At 45.9% G+C, this 13466-nt stretch overlaps 1 protein-coding gene across 1 annotated transcript in view; it reads right to left on the reverse strand.

Annotated features, from left to right (window-relative positions):
• Positions 1 to 981: 981 nt before the first annotated feature.
• Positions 982 to 13466, reverse strand: part of ISM1 (isthmin 1) — an 80804-nt gene continuing 68319 nt past the window's right edge. Inside the window, exons 4-6 of the mRNA XM_024735437.1 lie at positions 12365 to 12508; positions 8438 to 8527; positions 982 to 2693 (exon numbers count right to left, since the gene is read on the reverse strand). Coding sequence (XP_024591205.1) covers positions 2176 to 2693; positions 8438 to 8527; positions 12365 to 12508 — 752 coding nt within the window. The 3' untranslated portion in view covers positions 982 to 2175. The remainder of the gene's footprint in view (positions 2694 to 8437; positions 8528 to 12364; positions 12509 to 13466) is intronic.

The raw sequence follows: 13466 nt of genomic DNA on the forward strand, positions 1-13466 counted from the left end.
TGCCCCCCCACCCTTCTCCGCTTTGTGAAATACCACTCCTCCATTAGGTCTAGCAGGTACTTCCCTGATTCCTGCCTCTATTTTCCCAGAGTACTTCCCACTTACCCTTTATAGAACACTTATCAGAGGGGGTTATTGCTGTACATTTTTGTCTCGCCTGCTCACTAAAATGAGCTTCTCATGTGATTCCTCTCCAGCTCTGCTTGAATACCTGTCCTGGCAGGGTACTCACCATCCCAAAGGCAATGTATTCCATTGCAACCAATTCTCTTGGCAAAAATGGTTTTCCTATAATTAGGAACCAAATCTGCTTCCCTGATACACGGACCTACTGATTTTCTCCTTCCCAGTTCACTTGCCTAAACTTCCTTCAGGTGTGAATAAGGATTCTCATTCCATAATTAGAAATAGGTCTTAAATATAAATATCCTGAGAGTGGGCAATACATGGATAACTCATTCTAAAGTGTAAATGACTGATAAGAGCTTTTCCATTAAAACAAGATTTTATTATGAGAACCTAAGGGTAGGCTGATATAGTGGATAGAGCACTGGACTAGGAAATGAGTGATAGATCCAACGTGATCTGTTTTTTTCTGAGCTTTGGTTTCCTCAACTCGAAATGGAATTATTTGCACAATGAGGAGTTCTACTTATTACGGTAATTGCAGAATTTTGTCTGGAAGCAGTCCCACTCACCTGGGCTGTCTTAAGCCTTTGCTCTGGCTTGGATTTCTTAGCTCTTTCTTAGCTCTGGGTGGGCAAAAAGTTGCACGTGTATCAATGAGCTCTAGCCTCCTCGGGGCAGGGTTGATATTCTTGGTGCCAAAGATGCTATGACTTATACCACCCACCATCACATCAATCAATGAGCCTTTTATTCTACCTGGTTTGAACCTTCCTCTCCCCTGCCTTGAAGCCCTGCTTTACTAGGGCTATTTATGGAATTTGTATCATAAATATTTGCAGGTAACACATTTACTGTAGGTAACACATTTTATTATGATTTTATTATGTAATCTCTTTTCCTGGAGTTTTGCAAGTAAAGATTGCATAAGAACCAACTCTTTATTTGTCCTAAGTTCCACCCTACAGAACCAGGCCATATTACAATTGCTTGATGCACAAGACTCAGTGACTCAATAAATACTTTACAAAAATAATGTATTTTTTTCTTTCTTAAAACATAAAAAAATTAGGGTTTTAGACTTGAGTTCCTCTCTTTGTTTTTACATTTATTTACTGAGAATATATTGTGGAGAAAAAAAATTGTTACGATGGTATTAAAGTAAAATAGATGAAGTTCATGTTCTCCCCCCATGTGTTTTGCATTTTTTCTTTGGAAAAGTGCTACTCCTTGTTTTTATGTCTGACCTTCCTGTAGCCTTCTGAACCTATTAAGGCAGGAGCAGAAATTCTATTCTGGGGTCTTTTAATAGAATCATAGCATTGTGTTAATACTGGCCTTTGTTTTAAAGTCCACTTAAAACCAGGCCTCAGATTTTCTCCTAAAATACCCATTTGCCCCCCACTCCCTACCCAGGCTGAGGCAAGGGCATTTGGAAGCTGAGACTTATCAAGGTACCTCACTGGCTAACTAACACTTGGTTTCAGGTGGGTGTTTTCTTGTTTTGATATCTTTCTGTTGAATTCTTTATTTTTAAAGAAGTCATTACTACAAAATTCCCTCTCTCCTCCATCTCCTTAAGCCCCTTTCTGAACTCTCATGGAAGTGATTAAATAGTTTCACGATGACAACTCCAGAGAAAAGGTGACGTATAAGTCACATTCATATTAAATAAGTTATATATAAAAACTGCTTATCACGTTTACAACTTCCTTCTCTTTGCCCCTTTGCTTCTCTCGGAAACGCTGGATCCGGGGTGTGAGTTGAATCCCACCTGCTATGACCTCCAGGTTCTTCTTCCAGCTCCTTTCTCCCCATCCTCCTGAGGACATGCCCCCTAGGAAGAGTTCCAAGGAAGCCGTTGACATGGAAGAGGCAACGGTGGCTTCAGATGGCAGTCACAAGGGCCTGGCACACACCCCTAGTGTAACTTATGACAAATACTCACGTGGTATATGTACATATACATGTATGCGGGTAAGAGGGACTCTGCCAGGTGGCGGATCAGTGCAGTGTGTTTGTGTCACGAACAACAGAGGTGGTGTCTCTTTAATACTCTCTGGCCTCTTGAAACTGCTTGATATAATCTTCGTCCGAGGGGCTCTCTGTGCACTTCTGTCCGTTGTTGGGAGGTCGGGCCTCGTTATACCTGCTCCAGTCGCCCTTGCAGATAATCCAGGGCAGGATGTCCACCTTGTAGTGGAGCTCCGCTGAGAATTCAGTGCTGATGAGATTGGGCGTCCCCGCCCCTTTGCCCCTGGTGATGAGCTGCATGTTGTCGCCATAGCAACAGTGCTGGGCGGCCAGTGTGGTGCTCTCCAGGGACAGCATGGAGCGAATGCAGTACCGGGCCGTGGGCTTGTAGATCTCCAGCTTCTCCTTGGGCCCGCTGGCATCCTTCCAGCGGAAGTCCTTGCGCTTGATGCGGTCGAAGATGTCGGCCGTGCTGTAGGCCACCTCGGTGGGGTAGGAGCAGGGGCAGCTGGGCAGGTCGTTGATCACCTTGTGCATGTACTTCTTTAGGAACTCGCTCTTGCAGCTCATCCAGCGCTCACAGCTGTCCGTGTCTGAAAAGGGCCAGAGAAACCCTCTGATCGCATGCAAAACCGGCTGCTTGATGACTTTAAAGTCCACCTCTCCCTTCCCTGACGGGCAGCCCCTGGAACCCCCAGGCCATGGGTGAACACGGTCATGGCCCTTGAACTTGGGAACTTTGTTCTCGGCCCCACCAACTCCTTACTTTATATTATGAAAACTTTTCACATACATAGAAAAGTGGAGAGAATATACGTATACAATGACTACCCAGATGCCATCACCTAGACTTAATCATTGTATTTCCCTCATTAAAATTTTTTTTGGAAAGATATGATATTATTACCCCTAAGTTTTAGTAGGCATCTACAAAAATAGGAGGATAATTAAACCATATTTTCTATGTTTTCCTAGATAACCATAACCCCATTATCACCCATAACAAAACGAACAATAATTCAGAGGGCCATTTTGAATCTCCTCTCTAAATAAGCGATGAGTGGCGGAGAATGCCTCAAAGGGATATTTGTAGGACTAAGTTTTATTTCTGCCACTCACTGACTGGTTTAAACTAGGCTAGTGGCCTAACCTCTCAACCTTAGGCAGGAAAGAGTTAACAACCGTTACATGCAAATCCCTGTGATAAGAGGTCTCAAAGAGGAAGAGGCTGGTGGTCCCTGCTTTTAGGGAATTTAATATTTAGGCCAGAGGACACTGACCTATAGACTTTGAGCCAGAACCTGCCCCAAGAAGTGTGTAGTGTTTGGCCTTACAGTATTAAAAAATATTGAATTAATTGCCAACGTTTAAGAATTATGTGATTCCACTTATTAATGTAGATTCCTGGTCTCATTTGAAAATCCCAAAGATAGGTTGACGTCAGTCCTGCATTGTCTTGTGAACAGGTCACCAGTGACCACTCCTTGGTCAAGACAGGAGGTCCCCAGTTCCCCACAGTCTCTACCTGATCCCGTCACTCATGGGTGTTTGCTCTTGGTCCCTTAGTCATGAGAGTTCAGGACCTCTGGTTTAGTGAATGTCTCAGTTTGTATTTTCCCAGACCCTGAGACAAAGATGCCAGTGAAAATGGTTCTTTGGGAAGTGATTCTGGGAAACACCAGCAGGGAGCATGGAGGGGGGACAGGGAAGGGAGGGTGGCAATACGGGATGTGGATCAAACAAGCAACCACTGTAGAAACTGCAGCATCTTCCCCTTGGACCTCGGAAACCCACCCAGTGACAGGGTGGAACTTTACCCAAGCCCCGTGATTCTGGGAAACAGCCAAGGTTAAGACTTTCCCCCGCCCTTGTGCATTCTGGAAAACCACTTACTGTAAGAACCCTCTTCCCCACAGGACTTGATAAGACTCACAGCTGCTGCCTTGTTTACCTATGACAAAACCAGACACAGACCCTCCAGATTCCTTTTCTTGGTCGCATAAACGATTAGCTAAACTGCTCATCCCCAATCAGAATAAAACGCATCCCAACTAAACTTTAGTTAATATTCTCCCCTTCTTTCAAGCCCCTGAACTTTTTTTTTTTAACTTTTTATTTTGTATTGGAGTATAGCCAATTAACAATGTTGTGACAGTTTCAGGTGCACAGCAAAGGGACCCAGCCATACATATGCATGTCTCCATTCTCCCCCAGACTCCCCTCCCATCCAGGCTGCCACATAACATTGAACAGAGTTCCCTGTGCTATACAGAAGGTCCGTGCTGGTTGCCCTTTTTAGATATAGCAGTGTGTACATGTCAACCCCAAGCTCCCTAACTATCCCTTTCCTCCACCCTTCCGTCCCTGTAACCATAAGTTCATTCTATAAGTCTGTGAGTCCGTTTCTGTTTTGTAAATACGTTCATTTGTATCATTTCTTTTTAGATTCTGCATATAAGTGATATCATATTATATTTCTCAAGCCCCTGAACTTTGACCTACCCTCTGCCTGGGCCAGCATATAGCCTCTCCTTAGGGGTCCCTACCAAAAATAGGCTGGTCTCAGGGCAGAACATTCTCTGATGCCCTATCTGATCTCACCAGCCTTCCATCCCACTGCCTCACGTGGGGTTCTTCTAGCCTTATTTACTCCTCTGTAAAAGAAAACCCTTTCGCCCAACCCTTGAGAGGCTTGCAGGCCTATAGACACAGTGTTTTCTCTATTGCAAATTGGCCCTTTCCCTTTTGCAATAATCCTTTGAATACAGTCTTTGAAGAGAGATGTTGTTTTTTTACTTGGCGGGATCTGGTTATTATCCACTAGTTCCCATCAATCACTGGTAGGGGGCTGCTCCTGGACTTCTGGATGACCGTGGATTCATGGGCTGGTGGCTCTGGGGGCCAGAGCACACCGTCAGGCAAAGAACCACAGGGGCTGCTGGGGTGTAGGGATGTGGTGTGGGCAGTGGCAGGTTTCCTTTCGCGCGTGGCTCAGGAAGCTGCAGCGGGTAAGATGAGCCATATCTAAGGCTGCCCACCGTGGTGGAATGTGGGGTGTGTTAAGGGGGCCAAAGCAAAAAGTCCCACCGGTGCTAAAAAGTGTCATTTCTATCAGTGCAAGTCAGGGGGTTCTTCAAGGAGTGTGCGACACCGGGCTGGCCCTGTGGCTCTTCAGGGCTGCATGGTGGCCACAAGTGTCCTGCTCAGAGCTCCTGCAAGGAAGACTGCTGGGGGCACTTTGCTGCCTGGTGGCCTCCAGCTGTAGCGGCTGTGGATCTGCTGTGGTTTCCACATCCAGGCTGTGCTCCCCCGGGGCTGCTCTCAGTCGATGACTGAGCCTGGTGTGGGTGCTGCCCAACGGGGGACCCCTTTGTCAGGCAGCCTTTGCTGGGGGGTGCCCGTTGGCATGGTCGAGACTTTCTCAAGCTGCTTTGAGGCCCTTGCTTCCCAGTCCTCCTTCCTTCCCTCCCTCCCTTTGCAGGGGTCAGGCCTGCATCTTGGTCTGAAAGCCTTCCCTGCCTACTTCTGCTGCTTCCCCTCTATCCTTCCCGGGCTCTTCCCCAGTGAATCTCTTGAATGTCCAATCCCATCTCAGAAGGCTGGACCTGACTCAGACTACATACAAGAGCAGAGATGGGGCCGGGCGAGGGGAAGGCCATCCAGGTTGGTATTAACTGTGCAAACCACAGTTAAGCAGAAGAAGTCTGGGGGCAGGGTGCATGTTCAGTTTCCCTGGAGCAGAGGATATAGGGAAGGAAGGTTGTTAGTGTCAGGTCATGGGGTCTTCAGTGTGGTTTAGGCTCGTTTCAGAGGGCACTAGGGAACCACTGAAGGTTTCTGAGTGACAGTGAGCTCTTCACTGAGCTACGCAGTAGGAAGAAAGATTCAGTGCTGATGCCAATTTTAAGAGTCCAGGTGAGATACTCTGGGAGGGAACAGCTGGTGAAATCAAGAGTAGTCAGGGAGGTAGGGCTGCCAGGCCTTGGTGGGCTTGGGGGGAAGGGAGGAAGGTATCAGAAGTGACTCTCCAGCTCTGACCCAGGTGCCTGGGAGGCTGGTGGTGTCATGAGTGAAACGATCGGGCTTGCGGGGCAGCTTGCAGGGGTGCTCAGGTTTCTCTTGAGGGATATGAGAAAGAGAGAGCTGGGGCACCTCCCAGGAGCTTGGAAAGGCCTGGTCTAAGATGAAACACCTGGGCTCTTGTGCCAGACTGCCTGGGATCGAATCCCAACTCAAGTATTTAGTGGCTCTGTGACCCTGAGCAAGGTATTCTACCTCACTGTGCTTCAGTTTTCTCATCTCTAAACTGGGTATAAAAATTACACCGATCTCAAAAAGTGCAATGAGGATTAAACCAGAGGGAAAGCAGGGAGTACACAGAACAGGGTTGGGGATGCTGCCTGCGGGGATGGGCTGAGTGCTACGATTCCACCCCTGAGAGTCCCTGACTGAGCAGTTGCATAGAGATTGGAGGGTCCATCCTGGAAAGTATGTGTCTGCAAAGCCAGTGGGGGTCTCCCTCAGAGGGCAGGGTTTTCAGAAACAAAATTCAGCGAGGTCCCAGAAAATAGCTTTGTATTTTTCCTCCAGAGTAGAAGGTCATCATAATTCATGTACAGGACATAGGTCCTTCGACTTATTTTTTATCAAATTTACATGGAGTATTCAGTGTGAATGTTCTCAATGTTTTACAAGCATTAACTCATTTCACTCTAAAATAGGTCTAGGAGGTAGGCACCATTACCTTAGACCATTTTACAGGTCAGAAAACTGAGGCAGAAGTAGGTTAAGAAACTTGACCTTGTGCTAGTCAAACTTTTCTCATCTCTGCTGGGCATCTTCCGTTTGTCCTTCTACATCCTTATTCCACATTTTTCCTTGCCATGGAAGGCTGCCCTGTATGCACCAGATCTGTGGGCTCCCTGAGCCCTGGTTTCTAATTGGGGTGAGCCAATGGGAGGACCGGGTGAGGGACCAGAGGGAGGGAGGAGCGAAGTCAGGGTATTGCTCCCAAGGCTCCTCCCTCACTGTTACAAGTTGGCTACTTCCTTCTGGGAGCTGGAAGTGCTGTCAGGCAGCCCTCTCTACACAGCGGCTCTGGGAACCAATCCTTCCCCTGGTCCCTTCAGGCCAGTGGGAGGTAAGGGCTCCCCACGCTTGCCAGCCCCAGGGTTCTGTACAAGCCCTTCTTGGTTTCCATCTACCTGCTCACACCTTTGCCAAAAGGCCCTCATCAAATGCTCCTCTATTACCTGATTTGCGTGTGAGCCTTGTCTGTTCCTGCCCAGAACCTGCCTGACCCACCATCCCCCCTCATCCCTGTGTGTTCTCAGCTGCCCATTGGGTGCAGCTGGTCCCATTCCCTGTGAAAGGGCAAACAGCTGCCTGCCTGTGGGTGAGATATGGGGAGGTCTGAGACGCTCTCTTCCCCAAAAGCCCATCTTGTTGTTTTATCATTTTATGCAAAATTCCCGCATGTAGTCTGTAATTTTTTGGTCAAATGCATTGTGTGCGCAGAAGGCTTCTGCTAACGTTTTGGTTGCATGTGAAGGACTGTGATGGAAACCCTGGGCTACAGAATTTCCAAACTGACTCCAGTGTGGCTGAGGAGGGCAGAGTGAAGAGGTGAGGAAAGGGCTTTGCGGGGGTGCCAAAAAGAAATGGGGCAGAAGGAGTCTTATTGTTCTGTAATATAGAATTACATCCAGAAGCACGTGGAGCTATTTTTATTCAGCAAGCTTTCCCCTTGCTGAACAGACACTTTCAATTTTGTTTGGTCCACGTCCAGTGTACTTGAGCTAGCATTTTCGAGCAGACGAGTAGCAGCGTGTACCAAAGGGTTACGAAAGATTCACATGGCGGGGAGTGAGACGGGGGAGGCATAATGTCGAGAAAGTTCCCATTCTCTTCCTTCCTCCCCCCCGTCCTTCTGCTGGAAAACTGACATCACCATTTTTTGATTTTTCTGGGGACACTGGGTGAGAGTTGGGAGAAGAGATGCCCTGAGGCTAGAGGCCTGAGTGTGGATGGATCCCGAGCTAGGGGCAGGGCGCCCCACCCACGTGCTATGGATGCTGCGTGGCTGGCATGGCAGATACAGCAGGGCTGCTGGGCTCCATCTGGTGCAGGAGGAATGGGGCGGCTGCTCTCTCTTGCTTGGTGTATATTCAGCGAGCAAGAAGTGTGCTGAGAAAATTGGACCCCGTAAGAGGAAAACGAAACATTTAAATGGATCCAAGGATGGCACAGCAAAGGCAGAAGGAATCTCCAGAACGCTAGATCAATATTTGGATGGAAAAGCAAAAAAACAAACAAACAAAAAAAAACCTTTCCTTACCAACTTCGAACAGTTTGGTGGCATTAAACTCTTCACTTCCCGCAAGCAGACTCACTTCGGTGGCAGCTGTCCTGAAGGTGTCTTCGATACCTAAACACAGACAGGAGCTCATTTTCCCTAGTTATATGGAAAAAGTCAGCCCTCCACCCCACCCCACCCCCACCCCACTGGCAAATAAAAAAAAACAAATACACTTGAATAAAGCCTTTTTTGTATTCATTACTACTCATGGGCAGAAACTTGCCAACAGAGGAAACAGTAAAAAGTAGGTATAGAGCGTAAAATATATTAAAACTCCAGATACCATTTGCAGCATGAAATCCGATCCCAAAGTGCCTGAATGTGCCTAAGGAACTCATTCCTTGGGCCTGGGAGTGGGATTTTGGGCGGTGCGGGATACGTGTCAGGATGGCTGTCTATCTAGAGGTGTCAGGATGGCAAACTAAACTAGAGGCTGTAGAGTGTAGTGGTTAACAACTTGTCTCGTGGTCAACACAAGTCTTAAGGCCTGACTCACTGGGTCCAAATCATCACTAGCTGTGTGACCTTGGGCAAGCCCTGGAACATCTGTGTGACTCAGTTTTCACATCCGTAAATGGGGAGGACCAATGACCCACCTCATAGTGCTGAGTGAATGAAATGAGTTATGTGTAAAGAAAGCACATAGAGTACCAAGTGGTACGTGTTGGCTGATATTTTCCCCTTGAACATGTGTCTAGTTCATTTTGAGGATACAGTAGTCCGTAGCTAAAGACCAGATCTCTCATATGCTGGGACTTTTAGCATTGCTGATGATGTTTCAAAAAGAATAAGCTGGGGGAGCGATGAATTGGGATTAGCAAATGCAGACTATTATATATAGAATGGATAAACAGCAAGGTCTTACTGTGTAGCACAGGGAACTCTATTCAATATCCTGTGATAAACCATAATGGAAAAAAATATGAAAAAGAATGTATGTATATGTATAACTGAGTCACTTTGCGGTACAGCAGAAGTTAACACAACATTGTAAATCAACTATACTTGAATGAAATAAATTTTTTAAAAAAACCCAAATTCAACGTTGAAAAAAACAAAGAATAACCTGGGCTTGTTATTACCTGCTCTGAGCAACTGAACCTAGCTTGCCTCAAACTTCCTGGCTCTCTCCCTTCCTCAAATGACCACCCCCACCCAGGCTTCCTTTGCAAACAGGAATCGCCTGCAGATGGGGGCCAGTCAGGAGAGAGAGGAGCAGTGGAACGTGCTATTTGTTGGAGAACCTTGACTGTCTTGCTAAGCATGGGTTGATTTCCTTTAAGGGGCTCTCTCTGGTTTTATGTGAGGCCCCTAGAACTTGTGTGGTCAGCCTAAGGGACAAACTTTTACAGTGTAATCACTGCCAGGCCAGGGAGACGGCCTGTCCCATGAGTTTTTCCAGTAGAGCTGAGAATCAAGACACCAAAAAAGGAAAGAGATCCTGCAAAAGGAGATCCTTCATGTTCAAGGGAGCCCTGAAAAGCTGGAAGAGTCAAGAACAGAAAGGCAGAAAGGATGGGAGGAGGGCAAGTTCAGATGAGAAGAAAATGTATGAACAGGGCTGCTGGCCACGCTGCTCTCAGTAGTGAGAGAAGACGAGAAGGAAACATTCAAAATGGTGGCAGGGAAGATACCTGCTATCGAGATATCTAGGTCTATTGCTTTAGGTCTGGGTGCCAGCTCTGGGAGAGAAAGCAGCAAGCAAGCCCGCTCAAGCCCTGACATTAAATGCTGTCTGTATTCACGTGTGGCTGAGCCCCATACCCTTCCCATTGACAGAGGTGTAAGAGTCTAATGGTTAAGAACATGGATTCTGGAATCAGACTGCCTGGATTCAAATCTCAGCTGGACCACTTGCTGCCTGTGTGACTAGGCAAGTTAGCCTGTGTGTCCCAGTTTCCACAGCTGCCAAATGAGTACCACCATCAATAGCTAGTTCATGAGGTTATTGTGAGGATTAGATGAAGTCACACACGCAAAGACCTTAGAAATTTGCTTGCTACTTAGATACTCAAAAGGTCCTACTCTTCATGAACCTCGTTATCATCTTTTTCCCATCTTCATCTTCCCAATCTTCATCTTTATCTTCACTTTCTTTGGTTTCATCTTATCTTCATCATCATCTTCTTCTTCTCCTCCTCCTTCTCTTCATTTCTTCCTGCCTTCCTCCTCTTCTCCCTTCTCATAATATTATTATTTATTGATTTCTACCCATCCAAATCCCATTCCACCAGACTTCTAACTCAGCTTCATTATGATGAACACGGGAAAGATCAGGACAAGCATCTTGATGGTTGTTCCGCTTTTGGAAATCCACCTGCATGGCTGATGGGGGCTAGAAATGCCTCTTCTCATACCATCAGCCCTGTTTTCTGCACACACCCCTTTGCTATCACACACATCGCCAATCTGATCCTCTCTCTCCGCAGAAATCCCTTTGCTCTTCCACTTTTTTGTTCTAAATCTCAGCCTGAGAGATTTAGAACAGAGTTTCTAGGGGTAGAAAAAGGAAGTCTGGGGTGTGGGGTTCAAACGTTCTGCCTCTGAAATTTCTTTCGGAGGAAGCCATCGGGAGCGTGTGATTTCTTGGATGAGCCCGAGATAGTATTTTAGGCTGGTTTTCTACCTGACCATGGGGAACACATGGTAGATGGAAAACTAGACACCAAGGAGTTGGTAAACTTTTATGTAAAGGGTCAGAAAGTAATTATTTTAGGCTTTGTGGTTCACATATGGTCTTTTGTTATTGAAGTATAGTTGATTCACAATGTTGTGTTAATTTCAGATGTGTAGCAAAGTGATTCAGATATATATATACAGGTATATATATATATATAATTTTCCATTATAGGTTATTACAAGATATTGGATATAATTCCCTGTGCTATACAGTAGGTCCTTGTTGTTTATCTATTTATATATAGTAGTTTGTATCTGTTAATGCCAAATTCCTAATGTATCCCTCCCTGTTGGTAACTGTAAGTTTGCTTTCTATGTCTCCGAGTCTATTTTTGTTTTGTAAATAAGTTCATTTCACATACGGTCTTGGTTGCATATTCTTCCCCTCTTCTCTCTCTTCTTCCTCTTCTTCCTTCTTCATAACCCTTTAAAAATGTGTGGGCCATACTGACATGGGCCGTGGTTTGATAACTACTGCTATAGACACAATTATTTTTCACCCCAATATGGCCTCTCACCAAGTTTGTAATTAGTTACGTTTTCAAAACACAGACAATGCAGTTTAAAGTGATACTTAACTGCCAAGTTGCCCCAATTTGCTCCCTCTGGAGCCTTCAGCAACTCTCAGGCTAACACATGGTTTTTCTGTAGACGGCCATTAAGCCTCTGGTCCTGGCTTCCTTATTAGACCATGAACACTTGTCTTCATGTGTCTCTTCAAGGTACGACCCACCCCACATCAAAGGCTCAAATTAACCAGAATCCCTCCTTTAAATTAAGTACATGGTGGCATTGTCTTCTAAGTCACAGTTACTGCAATTGTGTAGAAGGCTCAGAAAATCCATCTTTTCATCCACTAAGCTCATTACTCGTCTCTTGTCCCAGTCCAGTCAGAATTCTTAGGAAAATAGTTGCCCTGTAGGAAGTCAATTTCTATAAGTTTTTAAATATAAACTAAAAGCTTCCCCAGACTCACAGATATAGAGAACAAATTAGTGGTTACCAGTGCCGTGGGGGGCAATATAGGGGTTGAGGGGTGGTAGGTACAAACTATTGGGTATAAGCTAAGCTACAGGGATATATTGTATACAACATGCGGAATATAGCTAATATTTTGTAATAACTGTAAATGGAGTGTAACCCTTAAAAATTGTATTAAAAGATAAAACAATAAAATTAAAAAAAAGCTGCCCTTTAATGTGGAGCCACACCCCTGCGTAAACCCACCTGGGCAGTTTGGACGGTCACACGTCCTAGATTCGGTTGCAGTGCACGCATAGCCACAAGACCTGGTCCGTTTCTGGTTGCCGTTCCCACAGGTGACGCTGCAAACAGACCAGAGACTCCAGTCTCCCTCACCGTCTGTGGAATCTGGAACGGAACCAGGGAGGTGGTCACCAGCCTTCGCCAAAGAGTCCTCAAATCTCCCCCATTGAACTGCCAGCCAACTGTCCATTTCTGACGTTCCCACTGTTAAAGGGGGCCAGATGCCAGCTGGAGTCAAAAGCCTATGGCTCCAGGGTTCATTTTAAGGATTAGCTTAGTAATGGCAGGGACTCTGTCTGAGGTTTTGGGCACATGGCCAGGGCCTGCCCCCCAGAAGGTACCCAGTAAGTGCTTGTTGAGAATGTGTACATTCACAGAGTATGGAGCCATGGAATAATATGGTAGGGATTTTCCAAAATGACCACCATCAGTTCCTTCACACACAAAGAGGAGTCACACGAAGGGCCCCCAAAACACTACACATGGGAATGAAGCCTTCTTGGACCTTCCAGGCACTTCTCGGTGGACAGCTGATGCCATTGGCAGTAGAAGAGATGCCCAGTGGGGCCCCACCTGAACTCATAAGCCACAGAATCATGAGAAATAATACACTGCTGATGTTTTAGTCACCAAATTTTGGAATGGTTTGTTATGCAGCAGTAGATAACTGACACATAGTGGTAAAGCTAGAAATGGTCCTTGAGGTCATCGCTCAACATCCATTCAACAAATACTGAGCCCCTATTATGTGCCAGGCACAAATCAGGGTATGTGAGATATATCATTAAATAAAGCTTTCAAAGATCTCTGACCTGTGGTACTAATATTTTTGTGAGAAGATTCAGACAATAATCAATAAACACAAAAAAATGAGTAAATTATACAATATATCAGAAATCGATGAGTGGTATGGAAAAAGGAGAAGTGGACCAGACTAGGGGAGCCTGGGAATGTGAGAGCCATGAGAGAGGTTGGTATGTTATCTAGACTAACTTCCTCTTTTTAAAAGTAAGGAAACTAAGTCCTGGAGTGCTTGGGTGACCCATTCAAGGTCATAAGGGTA

Source organism: Neophocaena asiaeorientalis, unplaced genomic scaffold (assembly GCF_003031525.2).
Source record: "Neophocaena asiaeorientalis asiaeorientalis breed wild unplaced genomic scaffold, Neophocaena_asiaeorientalis_V1.1 scaffold64, whole genome shotgun sequence".
NCBI classification, from domain to species: domain Eukaryota; kingdom Metazoa; phylum Chordata; class Mammalia; order Artiodactyla; family Phocoenidae; genus Neophocaena; species Neophocaena asiaeorientalis.